Genomic DNA, 20,745 nt, shown 5'->3' with positions numbered 1-20,745 from the left:
GATCACCTCCAAAGCAATTTCTGATATTTAGGCTTCTAAATCAGGCAGTGGGCGTCTGAAATGGGGGCTGTGCTGAGCCTTCTGACAACTTTGCTAGATGGGCTGATTTCACAGCGTGGGGAAGGCTTCTGGGAAAGCGAGGAGCAGGGTGAGCTCTGGGCATCAGCCTGTCAAGGGCAAGATCTGCTGCTGTAACCAGCTCTGCTCCCCATGAGCCCTTGGAAAGGCAGACTAGGCCAGGGTGGAACAGATCTTGCCTTCCATGTGAGCTTCCAAGTGTGGGAGCTCCATCCAACCTGTATCCTGTCCCAGTGCCCCTTGGAGCAGCCACCTAACCACTGCTTCTTAAAACACTGAGCTCACTAAGCCCAAGCCCTTGTTTTCTCAGCCGAGCTCCTTATGGGGCACCGTCTCCCGCCTTTTTTACGTCTGAAAGGGGGAGATGCCCAAACTTATGGGCACTTCACGAGGGGCCCGTGGTGGTGGCTGAAGGGACAGAAGAGGCTTCCAGCGGCGCGGGCTTTGCTCGGGGGCCGCAGCCGGGACAAGGGGAACGCCGGGTCTGAGCGCCCAGTCCTGGCGCCGGTCACCGCTTACCTGGCAGCGCTGCCACGTGCACCATCCCAATGACCGCCCCCTTCAGCCGCCCGAACAGCCCGGCCTGCGGAGGGAAGGGGTGAGCGGAGCGGGCCGGGCACGCCACGGCGGACAGGCCGGGATCGGGACAGGGACCGGGATCGAGATCGGGATAGGGATCGGGATCGGCAACGTGATCGGGATCGGGAACGGGATCGGGAGAGGGAGCAAGACCGGGAGGGGAACTGGGAGCCAGTGGGGCGGCCCGACCCTGGCCCCGGACTCGATCCCGCTCCACTCACCCCCGACATGGCCCACGTGCTGCGCCCGCCGCTTCCGGGTCCGCGTCGGGGCCCCGCCCCGATCAATCCCGATACCGCCCCGTTCCCGCCCCTCCCAGCCCAGAGCCCGCCCCTCCCGACTCCAATCCCGCCCCGATCCCGCCCCGATCCCGCCCCTCCCGGCCCCGGTCCCATCACGATCCCGCCCCAATCCCGCCCCTCCCGGCCCTGCCCCGCCCCCGTGCCCGTCCCGCGCCCCGCAGGCCCCGCCCCGGCCCCGCCCCCGCGGCCCGCGAGGGCCCCGCGCTGCTCCCGCGCGCCGGCGGCCCCGCCCCGGCCGGTCCCGCGCGCGGGGCCACGTGCGCGGTCGGGGGCGGCCCCCGCGCCGCCGCCGCGCGTTTAAATGTCCCGCCGGGCGCGGCCCGCGCCCCGCGCAGGGACAGCAGCGGCCGCGCCGTGAGGGCAGGAGGTGCTTGGCGGAGCCCCCCGCGCTCCCGCCCGGCCCCGCGCCCGCCGACCACCCGCTCCCCGGCCGGGAAAGGGCCGGCGCGGCGGTGAGTGAGCGCAGCGCGAGCGGGTAGGGGGCGGCGGGCGTTCCGGCTGCGGGGCACGGGGAGTCGGTGCGGGCCGCCCGTTCCGCGCCTCCGCCGCCGCTTTGTGGGGGCCGCGGCCCGGGCCCACACCATGCGCCGGGAGAGGTGAGTGCGCCGGCCCGGCCCGCACGGGCCCTGCAGGCCCCGCGCCCCGCAGGGCATTCCCGGGGACGCGGCCGGGCCGCGCTGAGCTCCCCCTCTTTCGGCAGTGATTGTGCGGAGGAGAAGGGACTCGCCACGGGGGACGGCGGCGCGGACGGGGCCATGCGAGCCCGCAAGAGGAAAGCCGATGTGGCTACGGTGAGTGGGGCCATTGCCCGCCCGGCCGGGCCCGCGCCCTCGCCGCCTTTTGTTGGGGTGCGGGGCCATGCGGTGCCTGCGGACTCCGCTCCCGAGCGCAGCAGCTGCTGCCCCGCGGTTTGCACCCCGGAAATTACACGCTGCTCTTTGTAGTTCTTACAGGATCCTGATGAAGAAATTGCCAAAATGGACTTGACTAGAAAAAAGCAGTGTGCAAACCAGGTAACTGATTTGGCTTCTGCTAATCTTCCTTAGCCCTGTTATTATTTTGCAGAACCTCGTTATTTTTGCAAATGTGGTGAAACCTTTGCAGCTGCCACATGGTGGATGGCAGTGGGCAAGGACCTGTAGGGCCTGGTGATGGAGTCTGCAAAACACTTGAGTTCATACACGTTGCTTTGGAATCTCTGCAAGACTCAAGGCCTGTGTTGGTCTAAAGCATTATGTTAATCCTTATCTATGTTTAATTCTCTTGGGATTGCAAGTGTGTATCTAAGAGAAGCCTTAATATGCATTGAGGCCTACTCTGCATTAAGTTCTCTAGAGAGTTGCAAAAGTACAGTCATGTGCTCATGTAGCTTTCTGGCCAAAGCATGAGACACTTAAATATGGAAGCAGAATATCTCTTGAGGTGGTTCTCTTTGCAGTTGTGTCTCTGCTTCCTTATTACCTGGGAGAGAAAAGATTCCTGTTTCCTTCCACCATCAGCTCCATTCTTATTGGCAACAGTCATTAATATTAACAAAATGAGGCGTTCCTGACTAAAACTTTGAAATGTATACACTAATGCTAATGGCATAGTGAAAGAAATCTTCATTTCTCTGCAGAATGAAGGGATAATTTCTGTAAAGTCACCTGTGAAAATCAGTTCTGCAGTGGAGGTTGACAGTCATGATTCCCAGTTTTCTCAGTAAAACATTTGAATTATCTGAGTTACGAAGTGAGAACTACCTTTAGGGGTATCCTCCAGTTCCCTTTGTGTGCTTTCTGTATTCTTCAAAACAGAGATGCTTTTGGTATCTGTATTGCATGGCCTGTTGGTGTGCAGTATTGAAAGCATGTTGCTTTTTTACCCTGAGATGCCCACTCTAAATAAACCAGAGTAGCCTGTGTTCTGGAACAGTTTATTCCCCTCCTTTTCTGTCTGTGTGCACACACACACTCTCTGTCTCTGTCACTGAGACTTCAGCCTGTTACTGCTCGCACAGGGTGATACTTTAGTTGCAAAAGTCAGGCCCAGGGTGTGCAGACTGCGCTCATTTGGTACACGAGGCTGTGCATAATGTGGCACATCTAACCAGAAGTGGCAGCTGGAAGTTCTAAGACTGAAGTGGTACCATAACAGATGGGCATCATTGTTTGGAATGGCCTCTGCTTGTTGCAACTGCGTACACTAGTTATCAGTCAACATATTAAGCAGGGCTCAAATGGTGAGCATTTAATGAGGGGATCTCTCCTTCCCTTCTGTCTTTCTTTTGCACAGAATATTAAACTAATTTCTCACTTCTGACAAGGAAGAGCTGCCTGTCCTTTACCATAGCTTTCTCCTTCACCAGAAGATTCACTCTGTTTGAGCTGAGCAAGGCCTTCTTGTGCATGTTTATTGCATAATAATAAGGTATTGTTGAAAAATCTTAAGAGGGATCCAGTTTTACCTCCTTCCAGCAAGACAGTGGAAAGAAACTTGAAATATGTTTTGCATTCATTGACCTTCAACTTTGAAAGTAGATAAAGACTTCTAATTTTGTTGTCTTATTTGTGTTCTTGGCCTGGTAGCGATTCAGTGATACTTAAGGAAGGATAGGTAAACTAAGATTTAAATGATTTAGGTGGTAGGCATCAAAAATATTTACTTGGGAATTATTTGAGTTAAGCATAGATTGCTGGTGGGGTTTGACCCTTGATTCTGTAAACCATAAATATGGGTATCTGTGTATCTTTCCCTTCATAGAGAAAGTTTTTTTTTGTTGTGACTAAGTAGGCAGATTGTTACAGATCTGGTTTAAAAAGCTAACATTTGGCTGCACAGCAGCAGCTCTTCAGTCTATGGTGTGACACGAGCTATTCTCTGATATAAATTGCCATGGACCACTAATGAGAATATGTTTACGGTTCCAGCAGCAGTGTAGCAGGCTGGTATGATAGCCAGGGCGACAGTTATTCTGTTGAGACACGACAATTCTAAAATGTAAGCAGCTATAAATCCACTACAGCCTATACCACATGACTTCTACATTAAATAAATTGTTTACTGACACTAGTTTATCCACAAGGCAAAATATCGTGGTCACATCCCACTTTATGACATCTTCATAGTCAATTCATTAGTTTGTTTCTGTGGAACATAAGGCCTGAGTTCTTAATTAGGATGCTGTAACACTCTGTGATGAAGGGTGGCTATATCATCAGGTCTGTGACAGCAGAATATTGCATAAATTCTGTGTTTGGTTTTAGAGAACTGGCACTGCTGTAATTCTGCTAGCAATTCTCATATTAATTCTGGCTGCTTTCTGTGGAGGGAATATAATTCCAGGGCTCTGTGTAAAACAAAATTCATCTAACTAGATTAATCTGTGCAATTGTGATATAAATTACATGGCCACCTCCATTAAAGTGGATAATTGAATCTAGAAGTTAGTTTCTTTAGATGCAACTAACTGATGCTTTCAGGTGTAAAGATGGAGTAAGTTCTCAGGACAGTAGTTTTGATCAGTTTCTCACTAGACATTTTTCAGAATTTGGTCTTAGTGTTGTCAAAATGTTGTACCTAACTGGTTTGAAAATATCCTTGAAAACATTTCTTTGACTAATGTAGATTAACTTTAGAAGATCCAGTTTAAAAAAAAAATGCACACACCTCAAAACAGCTCACAAGTCTTCAAACAGATAAAGAATGAAAACTACATCCAGACTGAGAGCTTGCCTTGGGCCTAATCTGGGTCAGGACAATATTCAGACTCTTATTTAAAAATAGTAGAAGCTCCTATGCTATTCAGAAAGAATTAGAACAATTTAATATGAGTTACTCTTCTCTCCTATTTTTAATTCTGGAATCCCTCTCTGATGGCAGAGAAAAACTCAATACTTCAAACTAATGTGTCCTGCGAGTGAAAAATGACTGGAATTGTAGGTCTTAGTATTTCTGATGGGTAAACTAAGGCAGCAGTCTAGTAATTGGTACCAATGTCTGTCACAAGATGCTGCTTTTAGGGTGAGATAAACAGGCCTGTCCTCTTCCTGTTCCCCTGCCTTTGATTTTCGTGCTGAAAATCCTCTGACCTTGCTGTTTGGATGTATTTCTGAGTCATCCTCTTCCTCTTCTGCTGCTCTCCTTGACCTGGCTCTGTGGAAGCTGCTCCTGGTGGCTCCTGGCTCACACTGAGGTGTACAAGTGTCTCAGCAGCTTGTGCTCTTGGGAGTGATTTCTGCACTGAAGGCTCTGCCTGGCCTGTAACCAGTGACCTCAGTGGTCATGACCTCTGTTCTGTCTGTCCTGTGTCCTGAAGGTTGCTTCAAAAATGCATTTCTATGAATGTTTGATGTATCACTGAATGGTGACATGCTGCAGGAAACCGAGGCCTGGTAGTGTCTGAGCTTTAAAATAACCCCCATGTCTGAATTCCTGGGGTTTTGTTCTTAATGTATGGGCTTCATGGCTCTGAGGGACTTCTTGTCATCAACTTCTGTCTTTCTTGGTGCTCTTTCTCCTAATGAGCCTTCTCATGTGCTCATTGGATTTCTCCAATCTGTATCTCTGGTCACTTATTCTTGTATCCTCAATATTAATGTGGGCAATCACCAATATTTCTTGCTGGGCTCCATGTAGACTTGAAGAGGCAGTTTTCCTCACTGATTTTTTTTTGTTTGCATCTTACTTCAGCTCCTATTTGCCTCAGAAATAAGCACAAGACTGTAGTATTTCCTCTGTTAGGCTGCACAGGTTCTCTGTAACATCTGTTGCTTTCTGACAGGTCCCTACTTTCAAATTGGCTCCATGCAAGCACAAAGAAGTTCTTCATGGTTCCCACACACTCTCCTCACCTTAAACTGTTTCCTTTTTCAGTGGTAGCTCCTATTTCCTTACAGTTACAGTGTGATGTAATGCAGTCTCTTGATATAATGTTTCTTACTTTTGATTGAATGTCTTGCTAAAATCTACTTTAAAGGCTCAAGAGTCTGATCTTGTTCCCTTTGCCAGAGTCCTGGTGTTTCCCTCACCTGCACTAATTCAGACTCCTGGCACCCTCCCCAACAGCCTCTTTCTTTTGAGGGCCCTGCATTCTTGTCTCTACCTAAGCTATATACTTTTTGTGTTGCTTGCATCTTTTCCTCAGTTGTCTTGTAAAGTGACATTTCCCTTCTCATAACACCTCAGAGGCTCTTGACCTTTATTTCTTTATAGAAGATCGAGGGTGTTGAAATCTTTTTAGTAATAGTTGCTGCATGTGGTATGTGAGGTGTTTTGTTTGAGAACTTGAGAACTTCGTGGAGCAGATCTCTGGTCCCTCAGAAGCTGCTGGTTTAGTAGGCACCTTTAAATAGATATTATATAATCTGCTCTTTTCTGTTGGTTTGCTGATTAACTGATAAGACAGCATTTCTCCAAAGGCTGTTGGCAGCTGGGCTTGCCGTGCAATTTGGAGAACAAAGTGTGACTAAAGCCTAGTTTGGAGGGAGGACAAAAATTAACTTAAAGCAATGCTGATGTGACACTTTCATTCAAACTTTCATTTTGTAAGGATTCTTAATTTTTAAGATAAAGATTCCTTCTTGCCTTGGTGCCATGACTGGGTATGTAGTTGTGCTAGGTTTGCATGTAGAACTCTTAAGAAGGAAAAGGATGGATCTGTGTGTCAGTAACTCAAAGTACAAAGCAGTTTTAGCTGTGAGTGAACTGTGAAGTGTGGTTTTTGTTTCATAAAGTCATTGGTTTCTGTTTCTGAAGCTGGTGCAGGAGGTGGCCATTTTGCTGGAAAGTGATGTCATTTGGAGGAAGGACAGGGCAAAAATCATGTGTGGAAGCTTCTTTGTAAGAGGCAAAGTTTCATGTAGTGTTTTGGTTGTGAGCACCTAATGATTCTTCTAAATTAAAAAAGAAAATATTAAGCACATTAGAAATCCTGTTAGGGAGTTCTGTCCTTTTAGTTGTGCAGAGCAGATCAATTTGCAGCAAAATGGCTGACCTCACTGTTAAGCAGAAATGCCAAATTTTAATTTGCTTAGGCATGATGACATGATGCTGGCTTTGTATTCTACTGCAAATAAAAGTAGGATTTTCCTGGGAAACAGTGTGATGTGTGCAATAAGGTCTTGTTTAAGAGTTAGGAGAAAAGCAATTTCTAGTCCAAATGTAAAAGGACAGGGCAGGAGAAGAGCTGGATGTCTTGGAATTCTGCATATGAAGTTGTCAACTTGATAGTTTAGTGGTAATTACTTAACTTACTTGCTTTATTCTGAAAACAGTAGGATCATAAGTGCTTTGGGTTTTTTATCTTAACACTGCTAGATGAATGAGAAAGAAATTCGGTAAACTACTGTTCTTCTGTGTTCATTGTCTGAGACAGTTTGCATGAAATCATCACTTCAGGCATCCTGTCTTCATAAATGGGTCTTAAAGTTCCATCTGCTTGTTCTTTACCTGAGGGCAAGTATATTTTTGGTAAAAACAAAATGCAAAATGACAACTGGCAACTCTGACTTGGATATTCTTCCATGAAATGGTTGTGGTCCTTCAAAAGGAGAATAAAGTGGATGTTCTTCAGCTTTACTTGGAAACTTTCTGTACTGTGAAAATAATCAACACGCAGCACTGGAGAGCCACACCTGTGTTGCTGTGTCCAGTTGTATCCACCTGTGCCCAGGTGTGGGCTCCCCAGTACAAGAGAGACTTGAACATACTGGGAAGAGTCCAGGAAAGGTCCATTAAGATGATTCAGAAACCAGAACAGCTTTCCTGTAAGGAAGGCTGGGGGAGCTAGGACTGTTTAGCCTGGAGAAAAGAAGGCTTAGGGAGATTGTATCAATTGTATATAAATATTTGAAAGGAGGATATAACGAAGGTGGAGCCAGGCTCTTTTCAGTGATGGGACAAGAGGAGATGAACTCAGACTGAAGCACAGGAGGTTCCCTCTGAAAATCACAAAATACTTGTTACTGTGAGGGTGACCAAGCATTGACACAAGTTGTCTGGAGAGGTTGTAGAGCTTCCATCCCTGGAGCCTTTTGGACATGGTCCTGGGCAACTGGCTCCTGGTGGCTCTGCTTGAGCACTGAGGCTGGACAAAATGACCTACAGATGTGCTTTCCAGCCTCTGCCACTCTGTGATTCTGTGCAGTTTAAAGAGGCTGATTGTATTTTTGTCATAGTTCTATGCCAATGCCTTTTCTTCTATTTACAGCTAAAATGATTATCTAGAAATGCACAGTGTAAAACCTTCTCTTTCATTTAACAGATGTCCTGGAACAATATTCATGAGAATGCCCATATGCTAATTCCTACTCCAGATAAAGATGATGATCCAGTTAGCCTTGATTACTCTCACTTTATACACCTGAGTGTTGTTCCAGCCAGAGCTACCCCATTACCAGCTCTAGGGTAAGTGTGCTGGTTTCTGCTGCTCCTCTGCTTTACTCTTGTCTGATGATTCAAGACTAAACATTGATCTGTCTTAGCTGGGCAAACAGGGAGGACGTATGGAAAAACATGATGAACAAAGAAGAGACCTATGTGAGAGATAAACATTATTTGCAAAGACACCCTCAGCTGCAACCTAAAATGAGAACAGTCCTTCTAGACTGGCTAATGGAGGTAAGCTTTCCTGTGCTTGTGAGCGTTTCAAGTGTGCTTTTGTTGAAGTGCATTAATGACTGTCATGAGTGCACTTCATGATCTTTGCATTTAGCTGCAGATACTTGTATTCATCTTAAATTTTGTCAATGAACTGCAACAAGCTTAAAGAGTATATGATGGTTTGGGTTGGTTTGCAAACTGACAGTATATTCTGTTATTCATTTAGAATGATAGTGGATAATACTTAATTTGAGCCCAACACACTGTAAGCTTTTTAAGGTCATGCTGCAGGTAAAAGCTGAACAAATGATTATGAAAGTCACTGTGAGAAAGGAGGGTGTGGTAGCTTAGAGAGCAGATGCATCTCACAACCTTTTTGTGTTTGTGTCATGTGCAATGTGCTACAACTCTTCTCTCTGTATGTGAGTCTGTTTTGCTGTTTGGATGACTTGGTAGCATAATCTCTTCTTCATTCTGAGGTACTTGTGATAATTTTCTCTTTTGAGGTGTTGGAATGATGCATCTTTGCAAAAAGTCAGGAACTGATGTTTTGACATTGCTGGAACATATGCTTGCAATTTCCTAAAAGGGTTTTCACTGTGATGTAGTTTTTTTCTTAGAAGTTACTGCAGTGGCAGTCATCTTTATTCAAAGGAAACTGTTTAACTCAAGCTCTTAGTTAATGTGTTACTTCACAAAAGCAGTGAAACAGGAAGCCAATATGAATTTTGTCTGTCTCTTGATTTTTTAATTTTTTAATATGTCTGTAGCATTTCTCTTTCTGACTCTCTAACAGTGTTCTTGACCTTTTGTAATCTCTGCTGTCTCTCTAGGTTTGTGAAGCCTACAAGCTTCATAGAGAAACTTTTTATTTAGCACAAGATTTCTTTGATCGCTTTATGGCAACACAACAGGATGTTGTAAAAACACTATTACAGCTTATTGGTGTCACTTCTTTATTCATAGCAGCAAAGCTTGAGGTAAGTATCTCCAGCTTTACTTACACATAAAAATATGAATTTTTAGCTGGCTGCTGTATACAGAGACCACTTGTTGCAATCAGTTGTCAGTAGGATACCTACTGCATGACAGTCTAAGCTATTCTTTATGTACTGGAAAAAAATTGAACGATTATACAGTGGTTGTCAAGTTTCTACTGTTAGTCATTTAAGAGGGCTGTTCTTCAATCTGTTCTTCTCAAGGAAGAGATGAAATGCTTTTTCTTTAAGGTGTTTAAAAGAATCTTGATGCCAGTTACGATACAGTCACGTGGTGCTGTAGTCAAACATAATGGAGGTTGCACTGATCCATCCCAAGTGAAAGTTGAAGGCTATGATGAACAAAAAAATCTGTGCCTGTTAAAGGCAGAAGAGAAAATGGGATGTGGTTCTTTTCCCCCTCCACTGCTCGGTTTTTAAAGGCTGAAGCAGTGATGGGTTTTTCTTTTTATTTTATATTTTTTTAAATTAAGATGAGACTAGTTACAACCTATTCCACAAATTAAATACTTGCTCTCCTGTCTTCCAGGAAATTTATCCACCAAAATTGCACCAGTTTGCCTATGTTACAGATGGAGCCTGTACAGAAGATGAAATCATCAGTATGGAGTTGATCATTATGAAGGTACTACTTAGAAGTAGAATTAGTCCTACTTTGGTTTTTAAAAATGTATAGGAGAGCACCTCAGTTAATTTTACGTGCTGCTAAGAGGCATGATTTCTTTTACTAACTAGAAAACAGTGTTTTCTCTAGGTAACAAGTGTGTGTATTAACAATATTAACAATATTATTTGTTCCCTGACCATATCAGCTGAAAGAGATACAGGAGAGGATTTGGTTAGTGTGTTTCAAAGTTACCTTAGCCTGCTGGGATTGGAGCGTCTGATCTGAAGTACACAAAGCTACATGGTTGAAGTTAGGAGCTCTTTATTGGCACTGAAGTCTTGTCTATGTCTACTCTTTCAGGCTCTTAATTGGAACTTAAATCCGCTGACAGTTGTATCGTGGCTAAACGTTTACATGCAAGTTGCTTATTTAAATGAGCTTTACGAGGTAATGCTGCCACAGTATCCACAGCAAATATTTGTACAAATAACAGAGGTAAGACTGATTCCTTTCAAATGCTGTTTCATGTGGAAAAGTGCTCTTGTGCTAGGCTTATCGAACATCTATTCTCTTGTAGCTCTTGGATCTCTGTGTGCTGGATATTGGCTGCTTGGAATACACATATGGAATACTTGCAGCTTCTGCTTTGTATCACTTCTCTTCATCTGAGTTGATGCAGAAGGTTTCAGGTACCGACATTTATAAACTGTGTCTAATGTGTTGACAAACATTATCTCTTCAGGCAGATAAACGTGTCTTGTCTTGCAGGTTATGAATTCTGTGAGATAGAGGAATGTGTGAAATGGATGGTCCCGTTTGCAATGGCTCTAAGGGAAGTAGGAAGCTCCAAACTCAAACACTTTAGTGGAATAGCTCCTGAAGATTTGCACAATATACAAACGCACATAAACAGCTTTGATTTACTGGTATGTATGTGCACAATGAAGACAAAATCTGTAAAATCTCTAGTCTTGTTTCTTCTTTGGTTAGAACATACTGTAAACTTAAGCGAAGCATTATCAGATTGATACTGAGTGTATTTGGAGGATAAAAGGCATAAAGTTGTACTCCAGTTCCAAAATTCTTTGGACAGAGATTTGTCTTAGGGACTGACTTGTTCAGTATTTAGTTTAAAAGGTGATTGTGGCTTCAGCCTTTCATCTCAAATGGCAGATAATTATCCTAGAAATCAGAAGCATATTTTTGCACTTTGGGATACTTTAAATACCATGTGGTAAACTTTTGTCTACAGGAAATATAGATAGTGCAGTCTTGTCTGATGATAGAGGAAAATAAAGACTGATAACTTGATCTTGTGGGAATGTTGTGTGACAGTGGTAGTTGACAAGCAGTTGAGCAAGAGTGATTTTTAGTGTGAGAAACTTGCAGAGGATCAAAATCTTGCCCAACAAATTGTGGTTAATCTTAGCTTTGAGGGTTGTTTTTCTACTTGGGTTATTTAATTGTAGTAGAAGTTGAAGTTCTTCCTGTTCAGTTGTTTCTGGATTTTGCTTTCTTGAAGGTATCAGAATGCTTGTATCTTATGAGTACATAATACTAATCATCAGATTCCAAAAGTTAATAGTGATCTGAGTTGTACTACAAGATAACTATAGTTACAATTAACTTTTGTGTACTATATGATTTATCAGTTACTGTTGGGGGTGTTAGATACAGAGATGCATTTCCAGATTAGCAATCAAGTTATGAAACACTGAATTATATTGATCTGTTGCATAGACATACCAAAGTAAAGATTTTTTTTCCCCTGTACTTTCAGGACAGAGCTCAAGCAAAACAAGCCATATTGGCTGAGCAAAATAGGACTTCACCTTTCCCCACTGGGCTCCTTACACCACCACAAAGTAGTAAGAAACTGTCTTCTGGACTACAATCAATATGACTTGAGAAACTGTTAACAGACAATGTTGCTGAAGTGCCTGTTCTGCTGGTTTTAGCTTCTGCTCCATTACAGAAATGCTGCCGGTGAAGTTCATAAGCTTTTATGGAATCTGAAAAGGAAGCCTTACTTTCGTGTGACAGAAGAGTTTCTCTATTTGAAATAGTTTTATTGAATGTTAAAATATTTTAAAGAAATGGATCAAGTACACCAGCCACTTGAAAGAACACCGAAGTGTGCTCCAGATGCTGCTACGGAGGGTGATGCTTGACCAACTGTTCAGAAAAAGGGCTTGAAGTTTAGATTAGTTCCTGTGCCTGTTTGGCCTTTGGGTAATCTGTCCCCTGGGGACAAGTGGGCAAAAGATGGTGTGGAAGACAACATTTCAAAGCCTCTTTTTCGAATGGCTGGCTTACAACTTGATGCCTTTTTAAAAACTATTGTAAAAGCTGCTATGTCTCTGTATATTCATTTTTAATAAAAATGCTGTCTAAGACAGCTGGTTTATGTATATTTTTATTTTTCTTTTAATTATGTTCAGCTAAGGTATTTTTCAGACTGTGACCACTAGTAGTGTGGGAGTTGGGGATGAATAGTGTGGTAACTATTGCTTTATTTATTTACCACTCTTGGCTTGTCAATTGAAATATTTGTTTTGGATACTGAGATAAAATTGTCATGTTGGCTACTTGGATTTCTGCTATCCAGATGCAGGAGGCTAGGGAGGGGATAACAAACATGACAAGTATATGGGGAATCCTTCCACAGCACACTTGTAATAATCAGCATATTGGGAAATTCTTGAATCAGGTTGTCTGGCTTGTTACCCTTACATGACTGTTATTGAGGTGATCAGTAGGAAAAGTTACCTCTTAAAACATAATCATTTAAACATTAGGATTTTGGCTTAGTATTTGACAAATAATCATCTGTGCAAAATGAAACTGGAGAGATGTGTGCCTTTTTACAGGAGGGTCCTTGACCTTTGTAATGTCTGCAAATCTCAGAAGTCCTAGTAGGACATTTTCTACAAAGCCATGGTTCTGGAGAAGAGGAAAATACAGAAATAGATGGTTGCCTGTTTTTCTCATGGTATTTGCTTTGAAGAAATGTTCAACAACACTGAAAACTGTTGTGAGACTACCAGGATTCATCATGTCCTGCTGCAGATAACTTAAATACTACAATACTTTCTACTTCAGGAAGCTCCTACTCTGTTGTTAGTTTTTCTAAACATTAATTCCCAGCCAGGCTGCTTTTTGGGTTCCTTTTGTTATTGTCCCCTTTTTCTCTTCCCTGACTCGATATACTGATAAATGTTAAAGCTTTAATGTAATAAAATTGCCTGTGGTAACTCATGGTAAGCAAATTATTTGGAGCTGCTTTTTTTCCCCTGCAATGAATGGTTATATGTTCTCTGCTAACAAAGCAAGTGGAAATGTGAGTGGAACAAGTTTGCTGGTGCCAGTTCAGAGAAGGTTTAGTTTCTCAGAATTGCATGTCCTAGACAAGGGAATGTTATATTTGACAACTATTGAAAAAGTTTATAACATTGAAGGACTTGTCAAGACACATTTTGGTACTTTATCCTTAAGTTTAGAACACAAAATGGGTGTGGGGGAAACAATAACCCTCCTGAAAGGTAGTCTCTAGGCCTAATTCCTAAGTCGCCAGGCAGGCTTCAGTAAGTAGTCCTTTTGCTGTTACTTTTGAGTTCTTGGTCCCCTTCATCTATTCCATAAAAAAAGCAAACAGTGGAATTGCAACTGCCCTCTTAAAAATGGAGATTGCATTTTCTTTATGATTTCTTAACTGTTCAAGAAAATAATCTGTAGTAACATTACAGATACAATGGACTCTCAGTTAAAGCTAAATGTTAACTATGGTTAATACCTGTGCAAGAGTGAATGCAGATGTTCCATGTGCTCTCTGGGCTGTGTGGGAAACCAGGATCTGAGACAGAGATATATCTATGAATGAAACTTCAGATAAAAGGCCTCTCTCTAAGTTTGATCTCTCCTTCAAATGGTAATCTTACTAATTTTATAACTTTCTTTTCTGAAAGGTCAGCTTGTTTTGGGAAGCAGTTTGTTCCAAGCATGGAGATCAGGGCTTTGCATCTTCCCAGGTAAGAACGCGGTCACGTGCGGAAGATGCAGCACTTTCCAGCTGGAGTGACTTACCTTAAGAACTATTGTCTTACCTTCTCATCTTTATCTCATGTTTAAGAATCTGTGTTCCTGGTTGTCTTGCAACACGTGGATTCTGTGTCTGAGTGAGGTGCTCTCTTTCTAGTGTAGCTTAAAAATTATGCCCTGGTTAGCACAGGCTGAAAAATGTTTTAGGGAGAAACAGTGCAGCTGATTGTAAGGAGGACAGTTGTCCCTATTGGAAAACCAAACAAGAAAAAAAACCCCCAAGCATATCCAGGAAAGAGTTTCCTCCGTAGTTGCCTATGGATCCTATTCTCCCAAAATCTCTCTGATCCTGGTACAATCTAGCAGTGGGAAGCAAGGACGGAATTCTGCCTGTCTAGGCAAGAGAAAAAGATTTGGTGTGTTTGCAACTAGACTGAAGTTTCTGCAACAAAGGTGAGCTAATATCAAGTAATATGTTCCTGCAGCTGTCTCTGACTCTGAAGTGTGTTACCCTGAGGGGTGGGGAAGGGGGCTCAAGGAGATGACAACCCCAGGTGAGGCTCGATGGCTCTGGGCAACCCTGAGAAAGCAATTTAGCTGAGCAGTGCTGCACACTCCAACAGGAAACTGTCTCCCTCTTTAATAGCTACAGACCAGCATAAAGCATGCTCCAAAGTAAATTGAATTTTCAGTAAGTCAGATGGCATATGATTATCTTCCTCCTCCTGAAAGGTTCATCATAACGATGTATCAAACCTTCACCTTGGTCTGAAAGCTGGGGGCATTGGAGAAACTGAATGAGAGAATTGAATCTGGTGGTAATTTTGTACTACTGCTACTGTAAAATAGGAAGTTGGTAATAGCTGTGGCTGTATTGAAGGAAATGGCCCTAAATGAGCAAGCTGAGGCTGCAGCTAGGGAGGAGTGCTGGTGGGCAAAAAGGATGGAGGTGTGGCAGTCCCTGCTATGAGTCTGCCAGGTACTCTGCTGTTGTAAATGCTGTAGCTACCTAACAATAGTTCATAAAAATAGTGTCTGCTCTAAAGCAGGGAGATGATCTCTCTGGCTGTCTGTCCCTTACTAGGTCTCAGGTCAGCATCTGCTCTTGGTTGTCAAGGCTTATTGCATCCCTGATTGCACAAGGTGGATGCAGGCAGCCAGCCTACGAGAGCTGCAAGTCCTGCAAACTCTTATGGCCTGGTGTCGGGTTTCCCTCCATTCCTGGGTGCTGCTTCCTTCCTGAATAGCACAGCTGCCTTCTCCCATAGTAGCAGCAGCAGCCTGAATTCAGGGGGCTGTGTGGAACACTTCCTTTGATCACACAGTGACATTGGACCTTGTGCAAGTGTGTGAGCCTTACAGCAGCATCCCCTCCTGGAGGGAGGTGTCAGGGCACCTGAACAAAGGCTACTACAATGGGCTTTCTTCCAGATTGTAATGGAAGTAACACCCAGCCAGGGCACTGCAAGGTAAAAGTATTAGGAAATAGTCGGAGGGGTCAATGTGCAGTGCAGCAGGGGATTGGCAAGGGCACAGGTTGACATTGGATGGGCCCACTTCACCTTGTTTGTTGGCATAAATTTCCTGTTTGGGGAACTGCTTCCTCTTGGTGTTAAACAACATGCTTTTAAAGCAACAGAACGTTCATACCCTCATCTTCCAAAAGTTCCCCACAACCCTCTCCCCTCCAAAAAAGGGAGACACGAGTATATGCTGTGAAATAACACAGGTTAACTCGGACCTTGTCTAGGCTTGAATTTGTTGGGGTTTAAGCACAGCTACTCCTTGCTGGCAGGGCCAAGGTCAGTTTGATCTGGGCTCTTGTATTCTCTCTGGGGAGATTTTTTTGGTTTGGCTTGTAAGCAGGGGATGCAGCTCCATTGTAGGCTGCCTGAGGCAGGAACCAACACAGCTCTCCCTCCCTTTTCTGGTCCTCCTGCCCTCACCCCAGCCATGGGGTGGTCAGTCAAGGTAGAGTCCCTGAGAGGTTTGGTTTGGCATTGTTTTGCATATGTGTCTGTGATATGGCAGGAAATAACTATGTACAAATGTGAGAAGACTTTAATGTCCATTTCTTCTTGTTACAGCAACCTATGAAACTTCACTACTTTGAAGTTGAGAGCACAGCACTCACTTGGCTTGAGTTGTTGAACAGTAAGTATTTTGATGGGCTCTTTCAGCCACGCTACCTGCAATTCAGTCACAATATGTCTTGCCTTTAAAGTACAAAACCTATTTCTCTCAAGTTTTGAATTGTCTACTATTGCCACAACTTATACATAATCAAACATATAACTAAGGCTGCAAAATATTGCAATATGATATAATCTATCTCCTTTCAGTCTCTTGAAATAATCAGTTTCTGTTAAGCACAAAGGGTAAGTTTGTATATGAAGCTTTTTCTGTTTAAGGTGAATGAGGATAACAAAAAGAAAGTGTTCTTTGTAGGCTGAATAAAACCAGTGATTTCAAAACTCTGCAGGCTGGCATGTTTGAGGGCAAATTAAATCAGATGGCTATCAAGGAAGGAAAACCTTTCTGATCTCAGAGGGCTTTGGTCCTACAGCTGCTGGCAATTCAGAGGAGCAGACTGTCTATTGGAACTGCAAACCTGCTTGAAAACTGGGCTTGTTTTACAAGTTGAACATATTCTTAAGTAACTTGTATAGTAAGAAAGCAAATGTGTTTTTATAATTACTGGTTTTTGATGTTTCAGCATGATGGCAATAATATTAAAGGAGGAAAAATATGGAAGTTAAAAATGTTTTCCTTGGGATATGTGTTTGCCTGGGATACAAGGAAAGATGATGTGCAGAGCTTCTTCTGCCTGGTGCCTGTACAGTAAGATGTGTCCCAGCCCCTACTCCTGGGGTGGAGGAGAGCAGGTGCCTGACAAAACCTGGCTTTGTCTGAGGGGAAAGGATTTCCTTTTATCAGCACATGTTCCTGTGATGTGTTATTAGTCTCAAATGTTACATTTCTGCTTTAGCCTTGGCTACAGAAGTAATTCTCAAGTTTCCACGAGCATTGCAAAGAGGAGGAGGGATTGTATTTATGGACAGGGGCTGTGGAGTGGAAATGGTTCTCTAATTCTAGATGCACTTAATGTCTTTCTGGCAGTTTTGCAGCTGGTCTACACTTGTTTAAAAATATGTATTCAGCCACATATACTTTTATACTATAAAGTCAAAATCAAAGGATCAAATGTTTGATTTTCTTACAAGCTGTATATGGTAACATTCCTTGAAACTGAAATGACTGTGGGTTTAATGGAGAGCTAAATTATTTTCGTGACAGAGAAAAGCAACAAGTCTAAACATTTTCTGAAAAATCATGCAGCTCATGTCTACCCCACAGACATGATTTTCCTGGTGCTAAAAGCAGGGCTTGGTATGTAATTTTATTTGCATTGCAGGCAGATTATTTTGTTTTCAGTAGGTTCAGGGGCCCAAAATAACTGGTGTACACATACGAGTTTCCAGAAAGAAACTGTTGATGGCATAAGGGTGCAAAATCTACAGAAGCTGAGAGGGTGAGACTGTGACTGGTCTGCATGAGCAGGCAGCATACATACACTGCTCTGGATGTAAGATTGTTACTTTTTTTCCTTAAGTTGGGATGGAAGAGGCCTCACATGGAACACAGCTTGGCTGGAAATTGGGCCTGTAATAAAACTGTAGGAATGGGTTTGGGCTCCCACACAAGGCAAAAAAAGAAGCAGGGACAGCTGTGATTTGCCAGGTTATCGTGTTCAGACTCCAGTTACACGGACTTACCTATTGTGTGCTCTGCGTGTAACCAGGATAAATGGGCTGAGTGTTCTTGGACTGAGGCCCAGAGCAGCAACGTCAGACAGAGAAGAGTAATACGGTGCTTTATTTTGCAATTCTGTGTAAGTTGTTTTTTGGGGTTTTGGGTTTTTTTTTGTGAGAGGGGTACTCTACCAAGACACCAGCCTCTGCAGCTCAGCGCCTCAGCCCAATTTTTCTATGTGTTAGGAACTATTGATCATGACAACAGTTAAAAGATAACCTTTTCTTTTTTCATCTCAATATCCATTGTCCAGTACTTAGCAGATGCCAGTGTAATTTTTGGACTGTGTATCTCACAGTGAGACTTGGTTGTTACACTTGGGTTTAAGATCAGTCTGAGAATAAACAAGTTGCTTTCTCACCTCAGCCGGACCTGCCAAATGCTGCTGTCTGATGAGGGTAAAGCTGATGTTTTTGGGCTCACAGGAGGCACACCTCTTACCTCTGCCAGAATGATGATGATTTTATTTGAGCACAGTAGAGGGCAAGTGAAAACCTTTTACATCTCAGATTGGGAAGTCCGCTTGTCAGCCACAGGCTTGTGAGAACAAAGAAAAATGTGTCAGTTTTGGCCAAAATCTTGCAGAATGAAGAATGCTCTGAGGAAAGGTTAGCTGATCCTGCATGGTGTTATTAGTATTCTGGGCTTCAGTCAGGAGATTAATAATAGCCACAGACAATGTCTCTTCATATTAAAGTGTCTTCACATGAGTAGTTTGGGTGAGTGCAAAAGGACTGCAAGGCACAAGCAAGCTGTCTTGTCTCGCCCCAACTGACAATGAGTCAACACTTTAATATAAAGAAGAGACAGTTGGTAACAGTCATTAACATAACAAAGTGCCCTATAGATCACTCCAAATTCATCTGACTGTTTTTAAGCAAGTGTTTTCCCCTGAGAAGTGGCAACGGAACAATTTGTTGAATGTTTTGTTGCCTGGGCCACCCTGTTCTGCTGGGAGTGGGAGAGGTGCTGCTGTGGGATGACTGGTCTGGAGACCCCCTAGAAGGGAATGGCATTTGCTTCTAGTGACAGTGTGATGATTTTTTTTCCAGCCTGATTTCCTACCAAAGCTGGACTCATGGGGTGTCTTTTTCTTTGTGGTTCTTCCCCACACCTCCCTGCCTGTTGGCTTCCTCCATTGGACAACTTAAAGATCTGACTTCTGTTTATACAGGTAAGAAGAAAAAGGAGTCAGTCAGACTGCTTTTCTTCTAAGTGAAGGAGAGACATAGGCTCAGGCACTGTGCTCAGTGCTTGGCCAGACCCGGGACAGGTGACAGTAGGGGCCCTGTGCTGACAGAATGAAAGGTGGGAAGAGAGAAAGGAATTGGGGGTGTAGCACTGGCAGTCATGATGTATATCTGGCATTGAAAGAGGGATGAGTAGAGGCTAAGAGTAGCTCCAAGGAGAGAGGAAATGCCATGCACAAAAGCAGGTCTGTTGCTGGTCCTCATGGAGAAATTTGCCTGACTTCTTCCCCTACCATCCTACTGGGACAATGCATTGAATTGAACATACCAGGAAGCCATTGTATGTCTGCCCTGAACGGCCTGGTTTTGTTGTTGCTGTAACTTCCATGTGCTTTTGAACTATAGTAGGATTCCAGGTTTCTCCTGCTATTTCCAAGGGCTGCTTGCCAGCGGCAAGAGGGCTGGAGTTGCTGGCTGCTGCAGAGGGTTTGGATCCTGCTGCTGCCCAGGGGACTTTGCTCCCCAGCTACCTGCCTGAAGAGAAACCACCTTTCCTGTGGCTGATGTCATGGAAAGGACTGACTGGAGAAAATAAAACACAGGAGGAGCCTGGAACATGTTCTGCCTGACAGCAGAGTGGCACCATGGGTAGAGACAGTGGAGCAACCCAGGCGGGGGTAGCTCTGAGAGGCATCCGTTCATCCCTGTAAATGCATACCTGACTTTGCGGAGTGCCTACAGACGGGTCCTCACCTCAGGGGCAGCTGTGGGCACGTGGGATGCTGGTTTGAGGATGGCAGTGTGTGCTTTGCAACTTGTTGCTCATGAGCAACCCCTGATTCTCTCCAGCTGTTGTGTCAGAGGGGAACCAGAGGGACCCTTTCCGTGCTGGGGTGGCCGTGCGTGCTGGGGGGCCATCTCTGGGGGGGCATGAATGCATCCCTTTGTGCAGGGGGCCGTGTGCTCCTTCAGGGATGCGGAGAGCGGGTCGGAAGACATCCGTGTGGGCCCTGGCCGTGGCCATGGCGGGAGCAGCTCGGCGGCCCCACGCTCATCGAGTTAATTGGGGCTGCGCTGCGGGGCCGGAGGAACGCAACATGGCCGGGATTCTCACGGCGTGGGGAGGCTCGCGGCGACGGCCGGGACCCCGCCAGATCATTAACGTCAATTAAGTACAGAATGTGTAGATTACTGACATGTTATTGTTAGGGTTCTAAAGGAAATATAATTAATAAACCCCCCACCCTCCAAGAGGCAGCCCTTTGTGCTCCCTGCCGGCAACATCTACCTCCTCCCGCAGCCCCACGCTCCTTTCAGCAGCCCAGGACAGCATTAACATTTGAATTAACATAAAATCACTTTCTGAAATCTGTTAACATTTATAATGTTGCTGTACTTTGCCTGATCGTTGATTTTTTCTGTCACTTTGAGCTCAGTGAGTTTTTTTTCAAGTGATACCAAACAGACCCATTATGCTGCAAAAATTGCATATTTGTTTAATGATTTCCCATTGGTATCTTTGTTGCTATGAACCAAAGCATTAAATAGAAGCCAGCACG

At 44.1% G+C, this 20,745-nt stretch overlaps 2 protein-coding genes across 8 annotated transcripts in view; one reads left to right on the top strand and one right to left on the bottom strand.

The window, feature by feature from the left end:
- The window catches only part of LOC139677714 (uncharacterized protein F13E9.13, mitochondrial-like), a 48,571-nt gene extending 47,656 nt beyond the window's left edge, over nucleotides 1-915 (bottom strand). For 5 of the 6 annotated variants that reach the window (XM_071567920.1, XM_071567919.1, XM_071567917.1 and 2 more), the window contains exons 1-2: nucleotides 879-915; nucleotides 598-661 (exon numbers count right to left, since the gene is read on the bottom strand). In XM_071567920.1, coding sequence (XP_071424021.1) covers nucleotides 598-661; nucleotides 879-887 — 73 coding nt within the window. In that variant the 5' untranslated portion in view covers nucleotides 888-915. The other variant, XM_071567918.1, reaches the window with a different exon arrangement.
- A 271-nt stretch (nucleotides 916-1,186) lies between these two features.
- Nucleotides 1,187-13,404, top strand: CCNE1 (cyclin E1). 2 transcript variants are annotated; one of them, XM_071567746.1, is made up of 11 exons: nucleotides 1,187-1,411; nucleotides 1,660-1,750; nucleotides 1,904-1,972; nucleotides 8,203-8,345; nucleotides 8,423-8,558; nucleotides 9,374-9,520; nucleotides 10,068-10,163; nucleotides 10,506-10,640; nucleotides 10,723-10,834; nucleotides 10,914-11,071; nucleotides 11,926-13,404. In XM_071567746.1, the coding sequence occupies exons 2-11, from the start codon at nucleotides 1,715-1,717 to the stop codon at nucleotides 12,046-12,048; spliced, it is 1,155 nt and encodes a 384-aa protein (XP_071423847.1). In that variant the 5' UTR covers nucleotides 1,187-1,411; nucleotides 1,660-1,714; the 3' UTR covers nucleotides 12,049-13,404. The 2 variants fall into 2 exon arrangements, with proteins under 2 accessions (XP_071423847.1, XP_071423846.1); XM_071567745.1 differs by having other exon boundaries at nucleotides 1,327-1,555.
- The last annotated feature ends 7,341 nt before the right edge of the window (nucleotides 13,405-20,745 follow it).

This window comes from Pithys albifrons, chromosome 12 (assembly GCF_047495875.1).
Source record: "Pithys albifrons albifrons isolate INPA30051 chromosome 12, PitAlb_v1, whole genome shotgun sequence".
Lineage (NCBI taxonomy): Eukaryota > Metazoa > Chordata > Aves > Passeriformes > Thamnophilidae > Pithys > Pithys albifrons.
This window is presented reverse-complemented; position numbering and strand designations above follow the sequence as displayed.